Source organism: Pseudophryne corroboree, chromosome 1 (genome assembly GCF_028390025.1).
Source record: "Pseudophryne corroboree isolate aPseCor3 chromosome 1, aPseCor3.hap2, whole genome shotgun sequence".
In the NCBI taxonomy this organism is placed as follows: Eukaryota; Metazoa; Chordata; class Amphibia; order Anura; family Myobatrachidae; genus Pseudophryne; species Pseudophryne corroboree.
This window is the reverse complement of record NC_086444.1, coordinates 1,077,085,641-1,077,107,995: the sequence shown is the minus strand read 5'-3', so window position 1 is coordinate 1,077,107,995 and position 22,355 is coordinate 1,077,085,641. Positions and strand designations below refer to the sequence as shown.

General features: G+C 46.4%; 1 protein-coding gene across 9 annotated transcripts in view; it reads right to left on the bottom strand.

Annotated features, from left to right (window-relative positions):
- Positions 1–22,355, bottom strand: part of ATP8A1 (ATPase phospholipid transporting 8A1) — a 613,161-nt gene that overhangs the window by 328,713 nt on the left and 262,093 nt on the right. For 6 of the 9 annotated variants that reach the window (XM_063920998.1, XM_063921003.1, XM_063920995.1 and 3 more), the window contains 2 exons: positions 6,307–6,380; positions 5,037–5,106 (listed from right to left, as the gene is read on the bottom strand). In XM_063920998.1, coding sequence (XP_063777068.1) covers positions 5,037–5,106; positions 6,307–6,380 — 144 coding nt within the window. Of the gene's footprint in view, positions 1–5,036; positions 5,107–6,306; positions 6,381–12,607; positions 12,682–22,355 lie in introns of all 9 variants that reach the window. The other 3 variants (XM_063920996.1, XM_063921000.1, XM_063921002.1) reach the window with 2 other exon arrangements.

Sequence of the window (22,355 nt, the reverse complement as noted above, 5' to 3'; positions counted from 1 at the left end):
TTGACGGTGTTTTTGAGACGTCTGGACCGTACTAATTGTTTGTCGGCCGTCTCATGTCGTCAACCGACCTTGCAGCGTGTTGACATTATCACGTAATTTCCTAAATAAGCCATCCATTCCGGTGTCGACTCCCTAGAGAGTGACATCACCATTACAGGCAATTGCTCCGCCTCCTCACCAACATCGTCCTCCTACCTGTCGACACACACGTACTGACACACAGCACACACACAGGGAATGCTCTGATAGAGGACAGGACCCACTAGCCCTTTGGAGAGACAGAGGGAGAGTTTGCCAGCACACACCAAAAACGCTATAATTATATAGGGACAACCTTATATAAGTGTTTTCCCTTATAGCATCTTAATATATATATAAGCATATCGCCAAATTAGTGCCCCCCCTCTCTGTTTTAACCCTGTTTCTGTAGTGCAGTGCAGGGGAGAGCCTGGGAGCCTTCCCTCCAGCCTTTCTGTGAGGGAAAATGGCGCTGTGTGCTGAGGAGATAGGCCCCGCCCCTTTTTCGGCGGCCTCGTCTCCCGCTCTTAACGGATTCTGGCAGGGGTTAAATATCTCCATATAGCCTCCGGAGGCTATATGTGTATAGCCTCCGGAGGCTATATGTGAGGTATTTTTAGCCAAAATAGGTATTCATTTGCCTCCCAGGGCGCCCCCCTCCCAGCGCCCTGCACCCTCAGTGACTGCCGTGTGAAGTGTGCTGAGAGGAAAATGGCGCACAGCTGCAGTGCTGTGCGCTACCTTTAGAAGACTGAGGAGTCTTCTGCCGCCGATTCTGGACCTCTTCTTACTTCAGCATCTGCAAGGGGGCCGGCGGCAAGGCTCCGGTGACCATCCAGGCTGTACCTGTGATCGTCCCTCTGGAGCTGATGTCCAGTAGCCAAGAAGCCAATCCATCCTGCACGCAGGTGAGTTCACTTCTTCTCCCCTAAGTCCCTCGTTGCAGTGATCCTGTTGCCAGCAGGACTCACTGTAAAATAAAAAACCTAAGCTAAACTTTCCTAAGCAGCTCTTTAGGAGAGCCACCTAGATTGCACCCTTCTCGGCCGGGCACAAAATCTAACTGGCTTGGAGGAGGGTCATAGGGGGAGGAGCCAGTGCACACCACCTGATCCAAAAGCTTTACTTTTTGTGCCCTGTCTCCTGCGGAGCCGCTATTCCCCATGGTCCTTTCAGGAACCCCAGCATCCACTAGGACGATAGAGAAAAAGCATTTCTTACACACTTTAGCTACGCGTAGGTTTCGGTCTTCTACAGGGAAACCGCTACTAAAAAGCACACGCCTAAATGGTATTATAAAGACTAACAGGAGTCAGGTATGCTGTATGGAAAAACGGCTGATATTCAATTAGTGCCGATATTTCAGACAGTCGGAAATACTGGCACTTTTCAACAGGAATAGATCGAATTTGCATTCGACCTATTCAATGCAAGTGCTGTTTTCCAGACTGTTGGAAAAACCGGCACTTGTCGAAAACCACGTGAATCGGCGGATTAGCCGCGGATCCACGGGTTTTGTCAAATTCGCGCCCAATTCCAACAGGATTTTGGCCCGTTTTCAACAATGCTGATCCAACTTCAAAAAAAGTCGGATCAGCATTGTCGAGGAGAGGATCTGACATGCATTGAATGCCCCCCATAGCGGTATGGGGGAAAATGTATAAAACCGTCTAAATGGGACAAGTGGAGAAATTGCCCATAGCAGTCAAACATCGTCTAGCTATCCTTTATCTAGTACATTCTATAAAGTGATGGCTTGAAGCAGATTGTTGTAATGGACAACTTATCTATTTGAAACATATTCCCCTTAATCACTATGGGGTATATGCAATTGCGGTCGAATTCGCGGCAATTTTCGCCGTTTTTTAATTCGACTCAATTCGACAGGTGAATCCCGGAAGGTGGCTTCCGGAATTCACCATATTCAATGAAAAACGGATTCGCCAGAGTCGCGGGCGAAAATCGGCCGATTTGGCGGATTTTGCCGCGATTTTAAAAAACGGTAAAAAACCCGAAAAAAAAATGGCGTGGGGTCCCCCCTCCAAAGCATAACCAGCCTCGGGCTCATCGAGCTGGTCCTGGTTCTAAAAATGCAGGGGAAAAATTGGCCAGGGATCCCCCGTATTTTTAAAACCAGCACCGGGCTCTGCGCCTGGTGCTGGTGCCAAAAATACGGGGGACAAAAAGAGTAGGGGTCCCCCGTATTTTTAACACCAGCATCGGGCTCCACTAGCTGGACAGATAATGCCACAGCCGGGGGTCACTTTTATGCCGTGCCCTGCGGCCGTGGCATTAAATATCCAACTAGTCACCCCTGGCCGGGGTACCCTGGGGGAGTGGGGACCCCTTCAATCAAGGGGTCCCCCCCCCCCCCCCCCCGCCACCCAAGGGCCAGGGGTGAAGCCCGAGGCTGTCCCCCCCCATCCAATGGGCTGCGGATGGGGGGGCTGATAGCCTTTTGTGATAATAAAAAGATATTGTTTTTTCCAGCAGTACTACAAGTCCCAGCAAGCCTCCCCCGCAAGCTGGTACTTGGAGAACCACAAGTACCAGCATGCGGGAGAAAAACGGGTCCGCTGGTACCTGTAGTACTACTGGGAAAAAAATACCCAAATAAAAACAGGACACACACACCTTGATAGTAAAACTTTATTACACACTACCGACACACACATACTTACCTATGTTGACACGCCGACTGCCACGGTCTCCGACGATCCGAGGGTACCTGTGAAAAAATTATACTCACCTTCCAGCGTCCAGAGATAAATCCACGTCCAGAGAGTAAAATCCACGTACTTGTTTTAAAAAAAAAAAAACGCAAATACCCGCTCCATACCGGACTAGAAAGGGGTCCAATGCTTTCACATCAGACCCCTTTCTCCCGAATGCCGGGACATCACGTGACTCCTGTCACTGACGTCCCTTCAGCCAATCAGGAAGCGCTACTTCCGTGGCGCTCACCTGATTGGCTGTGCGCTGTCTGTACTGTGACAGCGCATCGCAAAGCCGCTCCATTACTTTCAATGGTGGGAACTTTGCGGGTAGCGGTGGGGTCACCCGCCGGTCAGCCGCTGACCGGCGGGTGACCTCACCGCTAGCCGCTAAGTTCCCACCATTGAATATAATGGAGGGAGCTGTGCGATGCGCTGTCACAGTACAGACAGCGCTCAGCCAATCAGGTGAGCGCAACGAAGTTGCGCTTCCTGATTGGCTTAGAGACCTTTCTGTGACAGCTGTCACTGACAGGTCTCATTCGTGGAAAGGTGTCCCATGTGTCAGCATGGGACCCCTTTCAGTCCGGCATGGAGCGGGTATTTGCGTTTTTTTATTTTTAACAAGTACGTGGATTTATCTCTGGACCATGGCTGAGGTGAGTATATTGATCTTTTTTTTCAGGTATCCGTGGATTCTACATGGAGAAGAGGACCGATGTCGGCGTGTGAACATAGGTAAGTATGTGTGTGTCGGTAGTGTGTAATAAAGTTTTACTGTCGACGGTGTGTGTGTCCTGTTTTTATTTGGGTATTTTTTTCACAGTAGTACTACAGGTACCAGCGGGCCCGTTTTTCTCCCGCATGCTGGTACTTGTGGTTCTCCAAGTACCAGCTTGCGGGGGAGGCTTGCTGGGACTTGTAGTACTACTGGAAAAAACAATATCTTTTTATTATCACAAAAGGCTATCAGCCCCCCCATCCGCAGCCCATTGGATGGGGGGGGGACAGCCTCGGGCTTCACCCCTGGCCCTTGGGTGGCTGGGAAGGGGGGGGACCCCTTGATTGAAGGGGTCCCCACTCCCCCAGGGTACCCCGGCCAGGGGTGACTAGTTGGATATTTGATGCCACGGCCGCAGGGCACGGCATAAAAGTGACCCCCGGCTGTGGCATTATCTGTCCAGCTAGTGAAGCCCGATGCTGGTGTTAAAAATACGGGGGACCCCTACTCTTTTTGTCCCCCGTATTTTTGGCACCAGCACCAGGCGCAGAGCCCGGTGCTGGTTTTAAAAATACGGGGGAACCCCTGTCAATTTTTTCCCCGCATTTTTAGAACCAGGACCAGCTCGAAGAGCCCGAGGCTGGTTATGCTTTGGAGGGGGGACCCCACGCCATTTTTTTTTATGATTTCACCGTTCCAGCATAAAAAAAAAATAATAAAAAAATAATATTTTAAAAAAAATATAAATAATATTTGTGCCTCCAAAAAAAAAAAAAAAAGTACCTAATCCCTTCTCATATAAATAGATCTGCTATTCCCCCCAAAAAAAACACAAAAAAAAAACATGTTTAAATTTTTTTTATTTGTTTTCACCCTCCAAAGTGTGGCGGATTGAAAATGACGAATTTGCTGTCTAAAAGCACTGCTGTCGAATTTCCAAACTTGAATTGAATATGCTTTGGTCGAATTGCAGCACTTGTATCATTGCAGAAAAGTCGAATTTGCAAAAATTCGAATTTCAAAAAGTCGAATTTTGAAAGTCCGTTTTTTGGTCGGAAAGCACTGAATTGCATAGGCGATTTTTTTTTTTGGTCGAAAATGACCCGAAATTCGACAATTTCGGGAATTCGACCGCAATTGCATATACCCCTTTACATTCTAAAAGGTCTTCCACCTTATACTACCATAAAAGAAAAAATGATGGCGTCATAATAGGGAGTAGTGATGACCACCATCAACTCTGCCATCATCGATGGTCGATGGTTTTCCACCATCGTTAAGAAACCATTGTATATACCAATATTTACTATCAGTGACCTCCGAATGATGATGGAACCAATCACCATGTCCAGCAGGCCATAGAAGATCAACCCTAGAAAGGAGTGGTTTTGGGACCAGACTCTGTACCAGCAATACAGCCAACATACTCATGGTATGCAGCAGACCACATTTTAATAGTCAACACAATGACTCACAATAACTCACAATCTGGAGGTAAAGTCTGATTGCAGCATAGTTTGTAAGAGTGGGGCATGACTTAAAACATATAAATATCCACACAGTAAAGTTATAAATCTGCTTACCTGACGGATCTTTAGATTCGTTTCCCCATCTAGATTTGATGTTTCAATGTAGCACATCGCTTGTGGCTCGCTGTGAGGAGAAACAACAATCATTAACACCAGGAATCATAAGTGGAAGGAAGAAAATGAAATACACCATCTACAGCTTGCAGAAGATAAGTATTCATTTACAAAATGGTTTGGAAGATGAAGTAAAAGTTTAGATGACAGGTCGGTTGATTAAAATAAATCCATATAAAAATCCATAACCAGGCAGATAATGGGAATTATTACATTTGAATTCAAAGAGTTTATAAAAACTCCGAGACCTGATGAAGCAGGATCTGCCTTACAGGATTTTGTTAATTTTCAAAAATCATTTCATTTCAGATTGAAAATATGAAACAAATTTAGGTGAGTGACCTCAACTTGTATCAGGGTTTTTTCGTTTCAAAAACAATGGGAGCCCACAGTTCAAAATAACTTTAGTGGCAAAAGGTAATTACGTTTAATTTGGAAGGATCATGCATTGAAGGGGTTAGTGAACAGCTCATTCATGCTAAGTGTTCAATGCGAGATAGAAGGCTGAGCAGCACTCTCCAATGGCATAAGCAAATATAATACTTTTCTTCCTCTTACTGCATAAATTAGCCAAAAAAGTAAATAAATGGGAAGAACATGCAAGCTTAATGTCACACACAAAACACAAGACAAAACAAAGGAACAAAAAGTAGATAACAGCAAATAACCAGTTGTGTGGATTAGTAGAAGCCAAGTGCCCGAGTCTTTACAAGTGCAAAAACATGCAATTGTAGAGTGCCAGAAATAAGACGCATTATCGGGTAACATGCTACACATTATAAAGCAAGTTTCTGCGCTGTGCAAGGGATCCTCTACGTTATGTGAAAATATCACTTAAGCTTCATATTTTAAATTTTGTTTTTTGGGTCAAATAAAAAAAAGTTTTTTTTCTAACAGTCTATGATACATTTGGTCTGAATTATACCAGTATAGCCACGTATTTACAGAACATCTAATCTGTAAAAATGGTATACGGTATATACTTACAATAGTTGTTTGCTAGGATACATTTTACAATTCAGAATAAATGAATATAGGTACAGTAGAACTGCTAATACTTGGCATAAAAATTTCCGTTTACATCACAGGGCGTGGCAATACTCTGCTGAGTGCAGGTAAGCATGGCTCTCAGGACTGTAATACTCTAACTCAGGAAGTACAGCCGTTAGAGGACCCACTTGCGCATGGTCTGCACCAATAGTTCTCTGACCTTGACGACAGACTGATGAGATCAGTTGGGAGATGTTCCCCATTGGTCACTTTCACTATTTCACCTATAGCCACCTATGTATCCCAAAATGGACATGAACAGGGTGGGGAACAATGGAAGACATAAAAGAGACACCAACAGAGACAGAAATTGAAATATTAAGTAGGAAGGCGACTTTGTAGATTAATAATTTATACAGGTGGATGTTTCCATTTTCTATTCTAAAATTGGGTCATAAACTAAGTGGAAGAGGGTTGTTAGAGGCAGCCAATAGATTAGAGAAATAGACTTGTCAGTGACTCACAGTGGATGCAGCCATTTTATGGGCTAAATACAACATGTCTATCCATTTACTAGGTGCATGGAACATAAATAAAGCCTCTATTGTTCATAGGTAACAGGTCCACGTTACATCAATGCAGTTACTTTATAGACCCAATTATAATATAGACTCTGAAAACATGAATTACCATGAGTGAATTTAAATAAGAATTTACTTACCGATAATTCTATTTCTCGTAGTCCGTAGTGGATGCTGGGGACTCCGTCAGGACCATGGGGAATAGCGGGCTCCGCAGGAGACAGGGCACATCTAAAAAGCTTTTTAGGTCACATGGTGTGTACTGGCTCCTCCCCCTATGACCCTCCTCCAAGCCTCAGTTAGGTACTGTGCCCGGACGAGCGTACACAATAAGGAAGGATCTTGAATCCCGGGTAAGACTCATACCAGCCACACCAATCACACCGTACAACTTGTGATCTGAACCCAGTTAACAGTATGATAACAAAACGAAGTAGCCTCCGAAAAGATGGCTCACAACAATAGTAATAACCCGATTTTTGTAACAATAACTATGTACAAGCATTGCAGACAATCCGCACTTGGGATGGGCGCCCAGCATCCACTACGGACTACGAGAAATAGAATTATCGGTAAGTAAATTCTTATTTTCTCTAACGTCCTAGTGGATGCTGGGGACTCCGTCAGGACCATGGGGATTATACCAAAGCTCCCAAACGGGCGGGAGAGTGCGGATGACTCTGCAGCACCGAATGAGAGAACTCCAGGTCCTCCTTAGCCAGAGTATCAAAATTTGTAAAATTTTACAAACGTGTTCTCCCCTGACCACGTAGCTGCTCGGCAAAGTTGTAATGCCGAGACTCCTCGGGCAGCCGCCCAGGATGAGCCCACCTTCCTTGTGGAATGGGCATCTACATATTTCGTCTGTGGCAGGCCTGCCACAGAATGTGCAAGCTGAATTGTACTACAAATCCAGCGTGCAATAGACTGCTTAGAAGCATGAGCACCCAGCTTGTTGGGTGTATACAGTATAAACAGCAAGTCAGACTTTCTGACTCCAGCCGTCCTAACTATATATATATATATATATATATTTTTAGGGCCCTGACCACGTCTAGTAACTTGGAGTCCTCCAAGTCCCTAGTAGCCGCAGGCACCACAAGAGGTTGTTTCAGGTGAAAACGCAGACACCCCTTCATGAAGAAACTGGAGACGAGTCCCAGTTCTGTCCTGTTCAAAAGGAAAATTTTAATATGGGCTTTTGTAAGACAAAGCCGCCCATTCTGACAATCGCCTGGCCGAGGCCAGGGCTAACAACATGGTCACTTCCCATGTGAGATATTTGTCAACAGCATGGTCACTTTCCATGTGAGATATTTCAAATCCACAGATTTGAGCGGTTCAAACCACTATGATTTTAAGAAATCCCAACACTATGTTGAGATCTCACGGTGCCCCTAGGGGCACAAAAAAGCTGTATATGCAATACATCCTTTACAATCTGGACTTCAGGAACTGAAGTCAATTCTTTCTGGAAGAAAATCTACAGGGCCGAAATTTAAATGTTAATGAACCCCAATTTGAGGTCCAAAACACTCCTGTTTTCAGGAAGTGTAGAAATCGACCTAGTTGAATTTCCGTCGTGGAGCCTTCCTGGCCTCACCCACGCAACATATTTTCACCACATGTGGTGATGACGTTGTGCGGTCACCTCCTTCCTGGCTTTGACCAGGGTAGGTATGACCTCTTATGGAATGCCTTTTCCCCTCAGGATCCGGCATTCAACCGCCGTGCCGTCAAACGCAGCCGCGGTAAGTCTTGGAATAGACATGGTACTTGCTGAATCAAGTCCCTTCTTAGCTCCCCAGGCCCTTAGTCCTTTGTGAGCATTTCTTGAAGTTCCGGGTACCAAGTCCCTCTTGGCCAATCCGGAGCCACTAGTATAGTTCATACTCCTCTATGTCTTATAATTCTCAATACCCTGGTTATGAGAAACAGAGGAGGGAACACATACACAGACTGGTACACCCACGGTGTTACCAGAACATCCGCAGCTATCGCCTGAAGGTCTCATGACCTGGCGGAATACCTGTCCCGTTTTTGTTCGGGCGGGACGCCATCATGTCCACCTTTGGTCTTTGCCAACGGTCCACAATCATGTTGAAAAACTTCCCTATGAAGTTTCCACTCTCCCGGGTGGAGGTCATGCCTGCTGAGGAAGTCTGCTTCCCAGTCGTCCACTCCCGGAAAGAACACTGCTGACAGTGCTATCACATGATTTTCCGCCTAGCGAAAAATCCTTGCAGTTTTCACTGCCCTCCTGCTTCTTGTGCCGCCCTTCTGTTTACGTGGGCGACTGCCGTGATGTTATCCCACTGGATCAATACCGGCTGACCTTGAAGCAGAGGTCTAGCTAAGTTTAGAGCATTATAAATTTGCTCTAAGCTTATTTATGCGGAGAGAATTCTCCAGACTTAATCACACTTCCCTGGAAATTTTTTCCCTGTGTGACTGTTCCCCAGCCTCTCAGGCTGGCCTCCGTGGTCACCGGCATCCAATCCTGAATGCCGAATCTGCGGCCCTCTAGAAGATGAGCACTCTGTAATCACCACAGGAGAGACACCCTTTTCCTTGGATATAGGGTTATCCGCTGATGCATCTGAGGATGCGATCCGGACCATTTGTCCAGCAGATCCCACTGAAGAGTTCTTGCGGGAAATCTGCCGAATGGAATTGCTTCGTAATAAGCCACCATTTTTACCAGGACTCTTGTGCAATGATGCACTGACACTTTTCCTGGTTTTAGGAGGATCCCGATTAGCTCGGATAACTCCCTGGTTTTCTCCACTGGGAGAAACCCGTTTTTCTGGACTGTGTCCAGAATCTTCCCTAGGAACAGTAGACGTGTCGTCGGAAAAAGCTGCGATTTTGGAATATTTAGAATCCACTCGTGCTGTCGTAGAACTACTTAAGATAGTGCTACTCCGACCTCCAACTGTTCTCTGGACCTTGCCCTTATCAGGAAAGCGTCCATGTTTCTTTTAAGAAAAATCATCATTCCGGCCATTACCTTGGTAAAGACCCGGGGCGCCGTGGACCATCCAAACGGCAGCGTCTGAACTGATAGTGACAGTTCTGTACCAGGAACCTGAAGTACCCTTGGTGAGAAGGGCAAATTTGGACCTGTAGGTAAACGTCCCTGATATCCAGTGACATCATATCGTCCCCTTCTTCCTGGTTCGCTATCACTGCTCCGAGTGACTCCATCTTGATTTGAACGCTTGTATGTAAGTGTTCAAATATTTCAGATCTCACCGAGCCGGTTGGCTTCAGTACCACAATATAGTGTGGAATACTACCCCCTTCCTTGTTGTAAGAAGGGTACTTTGATTATCACCTGCTGGGAATACAGCCTGTGAATTGTGTGAGGGGGAGACGTCTCGAATTTCCAATGTACACCTGGGATATTACATGTAGGATCCCGGAGTTCCCTTGCGAGTGTTGCTGAAACTCTTGAGATGACCCCCTACCGCACCTGAGTCCGCTTGTACGGCCCCAGCGTTATGCTGCGGACTTGGCAGAAGCCGTGAGGAGCTTCTGTTCCTGGGAATGAGCTGCTTGCTGCAGTCTTCTTCCCTTTCCTCTCCCCCTGGGCAGATATGACTGGCCTTCGCCCGCCTGCCCGTATGGGGACGAAAGGACTGAGACTGAAAAGACTGTGTCCTTTTCTGCCAATATGTGACTCGGGGTAACAAAAGGTGGATTTTTCAGCTGTTGCCATGGCCACCAGGTCCAATGGACCGCCCCTTTATACGGCAATACTTCCATATGCCGTCTGGAATCTGCCTCACCTGACCACTGTCGTGTCTTCGTCTGGCAGATATGTACATCACATTTACTCTTTGATGCCAGAATGCAAATATGCCTCTGCGCATCACACATATATAGAAATGCATCCCTAAAATGCTCTATAGACAATAAAATCCTGTCCCTGTCAAGGGTATCAAAATTTTCAGTCAGGAAATCCGACCAAGCCCCCTCAGCGCTGCACATCCAGGCTGAGGCGATTGCTGGTCGTAGTATAACACCAGTATGTGTGTATATACTGTTATGATATTTTTCAGCTTCCTATCAGCTGGCTCCTTGAGGGCGGCCGTATCTGGAAACGGTAACGCCATGTTTTTTATATGCGTGTGAGCGCCTTGTCCACCCTAAGGTGTGTTTTCCAACTCGCCCTTACTACTGGCGGGAAAAAGGGTATACCGCCCATAACTTTCTGTCGGAGGAACCCCACGTATCATCACACACTTCATTTAATTTATCTGATTCAGGCAAAACTACAAGTAGTTTATTCCCACCCTACAAAATACCCTTATTTGTGGTACTTGTGGTATCAGAAATACGTAACACCTCCTTCATTGCCCTTAACATGTAACTTGTGGCCCTAAAGGAAAAATACGTTTGTTTCTTCACCGTCGACACTGGGGTCAGTGTCCGTGTCAGTGTCTGTCGACCGACTGAGGTAAATGGGCGTTTTTACAAGCCCCTGACGGTGTCTGAGACGCCTGGACCGATACTAATTTGTCCGCCGGCTGTCTCATGTCGTCAACCGGCTTGCAGCGTGTTGACATTATCACGTAATTCCATAAGTAAGCCATCCATTCTGGTGTCGACTCCCTAGAGAGTGACATCACCATTACAGGCAATTTTCTCCGTCTCCTCACCAACATTTTCCTCATACATGTCGACACACACGTACCGACCTACAGCACACACATACAGGGAATGCTCTGATAGAGGACAGGACCCACTAGCCCTTTGGGGAGACAGAGGGAGAGTTTGCCAGCACACACCAAAAGCGCCATAATGTATATAACAACCCTAGAAGGTGTTGTTTCTATATATGGGCTCTTAATATATAATTATATCGCCAATTTATGCCCCCCTTCTCTTTAACCCTGTTTCTGTAGTGCAGGGGAGAGTGGGAGCCTTCCTCACCAGCGGAGCTGGTCAGGAAAATGGCGCTGAGTGCTGAGGAGAATAAGCTCCGCCCCTTTCACGGCGGGCTTTTCTCCCGGTTATTAGGAAAACTGGCCTGGGTTAAATACATACATATAGCCTTAATGGCTATATGTGATGTATTTATTTGCCAAATAGGTATTTATATTGCTGCCCAGGGCGCCCTCAGCAGCGCCCTGCACCCTCCGTGACCGTGTCAGTGAGCCGTGTAGCAACAATGGCGCACAGCTGCAGTGCTGTGCGCTACCTCTCTGAAGACTGTGAAGTCTTCTGCCGCCTGTTTCCGGACCTCCGTTCCGCCGTCTTTCTTCAGCGTCTGTAAGGGGGATCGGCGGCGCGGCTCCGGGACGAACCCCAGGCTGACCTGTGTTCCGACTCCCTCTGGAGCTCAGTGTCCAGTAGCCTAAAACTTCAATCCTCCTGCACGCAGGTGAGTTGCAAGTCTCTCCCCTAAGTCCCTCGTTGCAGTGATCCTGTCGCCAGCAGGAATCACTGATTAGAAACCTAAAAAAAAACTTTACTAAACAGCTCCTTAAGAGAGCCATCCAGTTTGCACCCTTCTCGGACGGGCACAAAAACCTAACTGAGGCTTGGAGGAGGGTCATAGGGGGAGGAGCCAGTACACACCATGTGACCTAAAAAGCTTTTTAGATGTGCCCTGTCTCCTGCGGAGCCCGCTATTCCCCATGGTCCTGACGGAGTCCCCAGCATCCACTAGGACGTTAGAGAAATTATAATATTCCAAGGAAATAATGACAAACAGTGAAAAGTAAACCCACAGGGGCTGATTTTGTAACCCAGAATGCTGGGGAAAAAACTGTTACAAGATCTCTTTTTATATCTATTTTTTGAATTTTTCAGGATATGAAGCCAACGTTCTGTTCAGCCACACTGATTTTATCCTTATTTCCTTGCTACAATGGAAGTTAAAACAGGGTAGAGGAACCAGACTCCAGTATTAGCAACAGTAGGCATCGCTACCTTGATGAGAGAAGTATAATGTCAGCGGGTATATACTCTGTGCCAGTTATTTTAACTATATCTCCAACATTTGCCTGAAAGAAACTAGCAACTGGTTAATACTGTGTTGGTGCATGTGAAAGCAATAGCAGTACAGTACATTATTATTATTATTTACTAACAGTTTCTTATATAGCGCAGCATATTCTGTTGCGCTTTACAATTACATAAAAATCTAAATCTAAATAACATGCATGCCAAAGTAATAAACCAGGACAGCAGATAGAGAAGAACTTATTGTAGGTAATGCCTACCATAACTAGTGTGTGCAATTACCATGAATATCATGAGCTGATCTGACAGGCAACAGTATATATTCTCCAAAATGATACATTAACACTTGTGTGCAGTTAGCTCCAATACATACTACACCCTCTGCATAAATATCATCAGGTCCGACATCAAAGTTTAGTAAATTAGTCGGAAAGCAGTCAGTGAAAAAAATTGCTAACTCTTATAAAGGAGTTTATTCATGAAGCAGTGAAAAGTGTGGAGAAGTGAGCCGGTGGAGAAGTCACCCATGGCAACCAATTAGTATTGAGGTTACATTTAAAAAAAAGCATTCTATAAAATTATACGTAGCAGCTGATTGGTCTCCATGGACAACTTCTCTACTGGCTCACTTCTCCACACTTTTTACTGCTCATGAATAGACCCCATAGTTTTAAAGTACAGGTGGTCATACATTCTTATTATGTAGTTATGAAGAGGCCCAATCATACAGCATCGATACATATATCAACAGTCAATATGTCTATGCAGACATAATTAGCATGCTACTTAAAGCATTTTGTTGATTAACTGTATCCCAATTATACAAGTAGAGTACAAGTGGGTCTTCATACACCTAGAATCCATACGCCATACATTGCAAGATACCAGAAACTCAGAGTAGTGTTGTGTCTTTTTCTTTAAATTTAGCATCTTATTTGTGTCACAGATGCAGTGAACATTACTCACAGTGCGCTACAGACATTGGGCTGTCACTTTAACCGCACAGGAATTAGTTTTAGACAGATACAACGTCAGAGATGAAACACAATGGCATTTGGAGTGAGAAAAAGCTACGGCGGCTGCATCGCAGCACTTCATACACAGATTCAGACTCAGTGACACACAGATATACAAATGTCACGCATCACATTGATCAGATGTAGTTTTGTTGCTCCCAGTTTTATTTACGTGAATAAAACACTTTTTTTGAGTGAAAAAGATGCTTGGCGCAGCAAAGTCGCCCCGGACTTGGCACACAGAGGGGCTACTGTATTTCCTGCAACTAGAATAGAACCAGAATGTATGAGGGCATGTGGTTACCATCCCGGCTGTCAGCATACCAATGCCGGGATCCCCGCTGCCAGAATGCCGGCAGGGGGTCCAGGGCTATTCCCACCAGTGGGTGTCCACAACACCAATAGAGTGGGAATAGAACCTGTGGCGAGCGCAGTGAGCCTGCAAGGGGCATTGTTACACTCCCTTCCCTGCCAGCATTCTGGCGGCCGGGATCCCGGCGTCTGTATGCTGCCCGCCGGGATCCCAACCGCCGGTCACCTGGTCCCAACCCTGTATGAGGACACATCTGTATGTCAGATGCCGTTGTAGCAGCATAAATAAGGAATAGCAATTCCACTTATTTAAAAAAAAAAAAAAAAAAAACACTATTCATTAAATTACATTAAAAATTTTTATTTCCTCCATTAGCGTGCATAAGACCCTATTCTTGCCATCCACCTCAAATAAAAAATGTCATATGTTCTGAGTATAAGAGCCTGGTGGTTATAATGCTCTGTGAATGCTGCTGACTCTCCGAGTCCACAACTGCAGTATACAAGTGAAGGAGAAACTGAAGGGGAGCATTTGTAAACCAAGTCAATTAAATTCCTCTGTGTGAGTGAAATTCAAGCAGTGCATCCGGATCACACTATTCTCTATCTAGTGCCCTCTTAAATCCTACAGGTCAATGATTTGATATGCACCGAAGGCTTAATCTATTGTACGATGCATAAAATATTTACTGTCTCTGACAGATAAAAAGAACAAAAAAGAGGAAAAAGCGCTTACAAGTGTATCTGGATAGCTGATATACATAATCAGATCTGGGTCAGATAGACACAAGCCATGGATTTCTGAGAGACTGAAACTGAATCACGCACGCCTTTGTCAGAGACTGCAGCATCACAGGACTCTGCCATGTATATAAAATTAGGTACAGCAATAAAATAGCAAAAACATTAGAACTTTAACAGCACCTGTTGATTCAGTGAGATATTGATTATAAAAGAAGCACTTTTAAATCTCATTATCTTACATTACAGAAAAGTGAGAAAACATTGTACAGCACTGTCCTGATAGAAGTAACACAGATAAGCAGCCAACCCTATATATAGCCAGCATATCCTTGCCATCTGGAAAGGTTGGTCACCTGAATAGAACCTAATAAGCCCCAGCCCCACATATCTAGAGAACAGTGACTCCAGGATTCCAATAAGCTTCATGAGTCATCAGCATGGAGTGCTCACAGACCGCTTGCAGTAACTGAAATATCTTCCTTTATAAAGAAGTTTTACAATACATGTTGTCCCCTGCTTCTCATTGCAGCATTTCCAACAGTCTTTATCTGAAGCGAACAATAATTTGGGCACTGTCAACTGCTTTGGAAAGTTCTCATCCACGGCATTTATGCATGACTGATCACTCCCTACCCAATGTAGTCTCCACATTTGACACCAACAAACACTGTACTGATGGATTCACTTTAGCTACTGCATTGTGTGTTTAGGAGACAGCAAGCTGGCTGTAAAGTGATAACTAATTAATATTCGGAGGAAGTGCCCTTGCTGATCTGGCATCATAGGAGTATTTAGAACAGATGAGCACTAGACATGATTAATGGCGTATGTAAACAGCTATAGAATGAGTATTGATGGGCAAGCTATACCGGGGCAACAATAGATGGCACGATTTCTTAAGCTATCGCCGGGTAGTCTGCCTTCATTATTCAACAGTACACTCTTCATATACCTTCTTTATTTAGTTCTCCATGCTCCGTTATAAGGTTCTACATGTACTGATCCCGGTACAGTTTATCCCACAATCTTTCCTGTATATTTGATGCAACACACACAGCACAACAATACAAGCAATTGGTGAGGTATCTCACCACTGTATTTCAAAGGGAGTAAAGGAAGCAAAAGAAAAGAAAATAGTCTTAAACTAGTAATTGCCCAACTGAATAATGCTAATTAACATGTGTGAAAATGTAAAATTAAGATCCAGAGATAACTTGTTTCTTATTGCTCAAGAAAGACGAGAGGTTAGTAACCAAGAATCACATAAGATAGGCAGGCATAAGCAACTATAAGCTTACTAGTTAATATTGATTAGCTAAGCTGTCTCTACTAAGGAAATTAGATAAAATGAAGGTAGGCAAAAGGAAAGGACTTCCAGGAGCATATAAATGACATGCTAGAAAACCGTAGCACAATGCTAGTCAAGGGGTGAAAACAGAGTGTAACACTGTGATAGCCATATTGTTGTACAGTTTACCTGACACATACAGTGCTCTGATTCATGCCCTGGAAACAACACTGGAGGGGGGCACAGGGTGGAATAGGGTGTGAGAATCAGAAAGGGAGATCTTTTGTCTTTAAAATAGCAATCATTGAACCTGTTTATGCCATGTAAATGATTGCCACTTTACAAAATCAGGAGGACTCTCACAAAACCCACTGGTCCTACAATGCAGGATTAAAAATAAAAATTAGATGGAATATCAAAGTGCCTAACTAGGCTTACTTTCTTAGGTAGAAAATAAAGCATCTCCATTATAATCAACACAATATCCCAAATTTTGTAATGTACGGGACAAGCAAAGTCCACCACCGTTTTGTTAAAATAAAATAAATAAATATATATATATATATATATATATATATATATATATATATATATATATATATATAAACACACCTCAGAGAGGAAACAAAAAATAGGATTTTAGTTACCTACCGGTAAATCCTTTTCTCGTAGTCCGTAGAGGATGCTGGGGTCCATATTAGTACCATGGGGTATAGACTGGTCCACCAGGAGCCATTGGAACTTTAAGAGTTTAACAGTATAGGCTGGCTCCTCCCTCTATGCCCCTCCTACCAGACTCAGTCTAGAAACTGTGCCCGAGGAGACGACATACTTTGAGAGAAGGAATTACACAGATAGTGGCGAGATTCATACCAGCTAACACAACAGGCAAATCCAGCTAACATGCCAGAAAAACTGAGCAACAGCTGAAACTCAGCAACAGCTGTAACTAACGCAGAACTTACCTAGGAACCAGGCAGTACTGAACTATAAACCAATGCAGGAAAACGCAGCACGGGCGCCCAGCATCCTCTACGGACTACGAGTAAAGGATTTACCGGTAGGTAACCAAAATCCTATTTTCTCTTACGTCCTAGAGGATGCTGGGGTCCTTTACTCGTAGTTACAGCTGTTGCTGAGTTTCAGCTGTTGCTGAGTTTTTCTGGCATGTTAGCTGGATTTGCCTGTTGTGTGAGCTGGCATGAATCTCGCCACTATCTGTATAATTCCTTCTCTCGAAATATGTCGTCTCCTCGGGCACAGTTTCTAGACTGAGTCTGGTAGGAGGGGCATAGAGGGAGGAGCCAGCCTATACTATTAAACTCTTAAAGTTCCAATGGCTCCTGGTGGACCCGTCTATACCCCATGGTACTAATATGGACCCCAGCATCCTCTATGGACTACGAGAAAAGGATTTACCGGTAGGTAACCAAAATCCTATTTTCTCTTACGTCCTAGAGGATGCTGGGGTCCATATTAGTACCATGGGGATGTACCAAAGCTCCCAGTACAGGAGGGAGAGCGCGGAGGGCTCCTGCAAGACTGCATGACCAAACTTGGTCATCAGAGGCCAAAGTATCGAACTTGTAAAACTTGGCAAACGTGTTCGACCCAGACCAAGTAGCTGCACGGCAAAGTTGTGCAGCCGAGACACCCCGGGCAGCCGCCCAGGAAGAGCCCACTTTACGAGTAGAGTAGGCCTTTACAGATCTCGGACATGGCAAACCTGCCGTGGAATAAGCATGCTGGATAGTGAACCTGATCCAGCATGAAATCGACTGCTTAGAAGCAGGACACCCAATTTTCTTGGGATCACAGAGGACAAACAGAGAGTCACTTTTTCTATGACGAGCCGTCCTCTTCACATAAATCTTCAAAGCCCTCACAACATCCAAGGCCTTTGAAGCAATTGAGGAGTCAGTAGTCACTGGCACCACAATAGGTTGGTTGATATGGAAAGCCGATACCACCTTAGGCAGGAACTGTGGACGAGCCCTAAGCTCCGCCCTGTCTTCATGGAAGATCAGATAGAGACTTTTACAAGATAAAGCCCCCAATTCCGACACGCATCATGCAGGCCAACAAAGTGACCGCCTTCCAGGTGAGAAACTTGATATCAGCCTCCTGTAGAGGCTCCTACCAAGCTGATTGCAGGAACTGCAAAACCACATCAAGATCCCAGGGTGCCGTTGGCACCACAAAGGGAGGCTGGATGTGCAGAACCCCTTTCAAAAAGGTCTGAACCTCAGGGAGAACAGCCAATTGTTTCTGGAAGAAGATGGACAAAGCAGAGATCTGGACCTTGATGGAGCCCAATCTCTGTCCCATATCCACACCTGTTTGCAGGAAAAGGAGAAAACGTCCAAGTTGAAACTCCACCGCAGGAAACTTCTTGGACTCACACCAAGAAACATATTTCTTCCAAATGCGATGGTAATGTTTAGACGTTACCCCCTTCCTAGCCTGTATCAGGGTAGGAATGACCTCACTCTGGAAACCCTTCCGAGCTAAGATCTGGCGTTCAACTGCCATGCCGTCAAATGTAGCCGTAGTAAGTCTTGATAAGCGAATGGCCCCTGCAGTAGCAGATCCTCTCAAAGAGGTAAAAGCCTTGGATCTTCCAGCAGAAGATCCAGTAGATCCGCGTACCAAGCCCTCCTTGGCCAGTCCGGAGCAATGAGGATTGCCAGAACCTTTGTTCTTCTTACCAGTTGAAGAAATTTTGGTATCAGAGGAAGTGGAGGGAACACATACACTGACCTGAATACCCACGGTGTTACCAGTGCGTCCACCACCACTGCCCGTGGGTCTCTCGACCTGGAACAGTACCTCCGCAGCTTCTTGTTGAGGTGGGAGGCCATCATGTCTATGTGAGGAACCCCCCACCAACCGGTTACCTCCTCGAACACCTCCGGATGGAGGCCCCACTCCCCTGGATGGAGATCGTGTCTGCTGAGGAAGTCTGCTTCCCAGTTGTCTACGCCTGGAATGAAGATTGCTGACATCGCCACCGCGTGCCTTTCTGCCCAGAGGAGGATTTTTGACACCTCTGACATGGCAGCCCTGCTCTTCGTTCCACCTTGTCGGTTTATGTAGGCCACTGTGGTCACGTTGTCCAACTGCACCTGAACAGACCGATCCTGTAGAAGGTGTGCTGCTTGCAGAAGGCCGTTGTACACGTCTCTTAGCTCCAGAATGTTTATCGGGAGAAGGGATTCTTGATCCGACCACCGTCCTTGGAAGGTTTCCCCCCTGAGTGACTGCTCCCCAACTTCTTAGACTTGCATCTGTGGTTAGAAGGATCCAGTCCTAAACTCCGAACCTTCGGCCTTCCAGAAGGTGAGGCAGTTGTATCCACCAGAGGAGTGAAATCCTGACCACTGGTCCAAGAGATTCAGCTGAAAGGACAGATCATGAAACCTTCCGTATTGTAGAGCCTCGTAGGAGGCAACCATCTTCCCCAGAAGGCGGATGCACTCATGAACGGATACCCGGGTAGGCTTTAAGACATCCCGGACCATTGATTGAATCACCAATGCTTTCTCCACCGGCAGAAACAACATTTGCACTTCCGTGTCTAGGATCATTCCCAGGAAAAAGACAGCCTCCTTGTCGGCTCCAGGTGAGACCTCAGAAGGTTCAGGATCCATCCGTGCTCCTTGAGCAGATGTGTCGTGAGAGCAATGGATCGCAACAACTTCTCCCTGGACGACGCCTTGATCAGGAGATCGTCCAGATACGGAATTATGTTCACCCCCTGCTTGCGCAGGAGAACCATCATCTACGCCATCACCTTGTTGAAGACCTTCGGTGCTGTGGAGATGCCAAACAGCAACGCCTGAAACGGATAGTGATCGTCCATGAGTGCAAACCACAGGTATGCCTGATGTGGAGACCACATGGGAATATGGAGGTACGCATCCTTGATGTCCAGGGACACTAGGAACTCCCCCTCCGTCAGAGCTGAGATGATAGCTCTCAGAGACCCCATTTTGAATTTGAACTCCCTGAGGTAGGGGTTCAGAGATTTTAAGATCAGAATTGGCCGTACTGAACCATCCGGCTTCGGTAACACGAAAAGGTTCGAATAGTAACCTTTGTTCCACTGATGAGGCGGAACTGGAACAATGACCCTGGACACCACCAATTTTTGCATAGCGTCCAGAAGAATTGTTCTGTCTGTCAGCAGAGCTGGCAAGCCTGACTTGAAGAAACGGTGAGGTAGGAGATCTTGAAACTCCAGCCTGTACCCCCTGGACACAGTATCCAGTACCCAGGGGTCCATGCCCGACGACACCCAGATGTGGCTGAACTGCCGGAGTCTTGCCCCCACCTGACCATCCTCCAGGCCTAGCTGTCCACTGTCATGGGGAGGACTTTGGGGCATCAGAAGCGGGCTTCTGGTTCAGGGAGCCAGCGGGAGCAGGCTTCTTTCCTTTAGCACAACCACCTCTGAAGAAGGTGTTCGAAGGCTTGTTCTTTCTAGGTCTCGCGGGTCGAAAGGACTGTGACGTGGCTGGTGTAAAAGGCTTCTTCGTAGCCGGTGCAGCAGAGGGGAGAAAAGGAGACTTACCCGCTGTAGCCATGGCAATCCACGCATCTAGCGAATCTCCAAAGAGAGCCTGACCTGTATAGGGTAGTCCCTCCACGCTTTTCCTGAATTCCGCATCCGCAGACCATTGGCGTAGCCAGAGACCTCTGCGAGCCGAGACGGACATGGAGGAGATCCCCGCTGCCTTGGAACCCAGGTCCTTCATGGAATCTACCAGGAACCCTGCAGAATCCTGAGTCAGTGGCTCAAGACCCCGCAGGGCGGACACTGCTTCCCCCCTCAGTCCCTTGATGCAGGCAGGCTGTTGCCAGCAGCCTCCTGTAAAAAAATTAACTCTAAGAAAAACTTTTTCCAGGAAAGCTCTGTAGAGCTCCCCTAGCTGTGACCGGCTCCACCGGGGACATTTTCTAAACGGAGTCTGGTAGGAGGAGCATAGATGGAGGAGCCAGCCCACACTATTAAACTCTTAAAGTGCCAATGGCGGACTTCCGGTTCCGGCGTTGCATGGAGTGACACGCAGCTCGTGTAGCTCCGGTGCCTGCCGCCACTAACAGCCTCATACCGCCCGTTCTGGGCGTCCATTGAGCGGCTTGCCATACCCGCTCACCCCCTGCAGCTCCGGCCACCCTGTATGGACCGTTTCCTGGCCCCCGTGATGCAGGGAAAGAACTCCAGCGCCAGGTCTGAGGTCCGCGTCTCAGCTTCTAAAATGGCCGCCGCGGCCTCCATGGACGCCGGAACCTGCTCAGCGGCTGCTCCTGCAGCCCTTCCCCCCTCCAGCTCTCCTGCCCTGGTGGGCTCCACGGCTGCGGGCCCACCGCCCTTAGATGTACCCGGGCACCCGTTATCCTACGCTGATATTGTCAGGGCGGTAAAGAAACAGTCCAGCCTTTATTCCAGGAACAAACACAGTTGCATGCTGCTGCATTACAGCAGGCTGTCCTGGATATCAAAAGCCAATACAAACAGCTGTCTAAACGCGTCCTACAAGTGGAACATACTGCTGGTGAGAATTTCCAACAAATTGCCGAACTTTATGATATCTCTGCTAAACTGCAGAAATCTGAAAACCTGGTTTGGGCAAAGATCGACGACCTGGAAAATAGGTCGCATCTCAATAACCTTCGGCTTATTTGACTTCCAGAGTCGGTTAAGGGACAGGCTCTTTATCATTTCCTCCGACATACTCTTCCTGATCTTCTTGGAATACCAGATGTTTGCTCGGACCTAGTGGTGGAATGTGCACATAGAACGGGCCCCACCCGCCCCTCCTCCACTTCAACACGACTGCGTGCTGTATTGTTCCGGTGTCTCAACTTTCTCCATAAAGAAGCTCTTTGGCCGGCTTCTCGTCGTGTATGGGATCTTGTTTGGGAAGATGCCAAATTGTTACTCTTCCAGGATTTTTCTCCGGAGCTCACAAGACTACGCAAGGCATTCTCACCTGTATGCTCTAAATTGGTCCAGGAGGGCTGAAAGTTTGCACTGCTCTACCCTGCACGCCTGAGGATCTTTGACGGCACATCCTTTAAGGACTTTCATACCCCGGAGGATGCTGCTGCTTATCTTTCAGAAGCCGCCACCTCTGACCCGTCGATGAAATAGCTGTGCTCTCCTGAATCTGATCTTTAACTCTCCTCTCCCCTGGTTGCTCTGTTGCCGCATATTTTTCTTTCCCTAACCTTGTGGACTATGTGATCGTCTGTTGGTTTATTTGGACTTGCTCACCACACCCACGCTGGTTCTATAGGTGATGTATATGTACCTCTGGAGTAACATAAGTGCATTCTCTGTTATACGCTC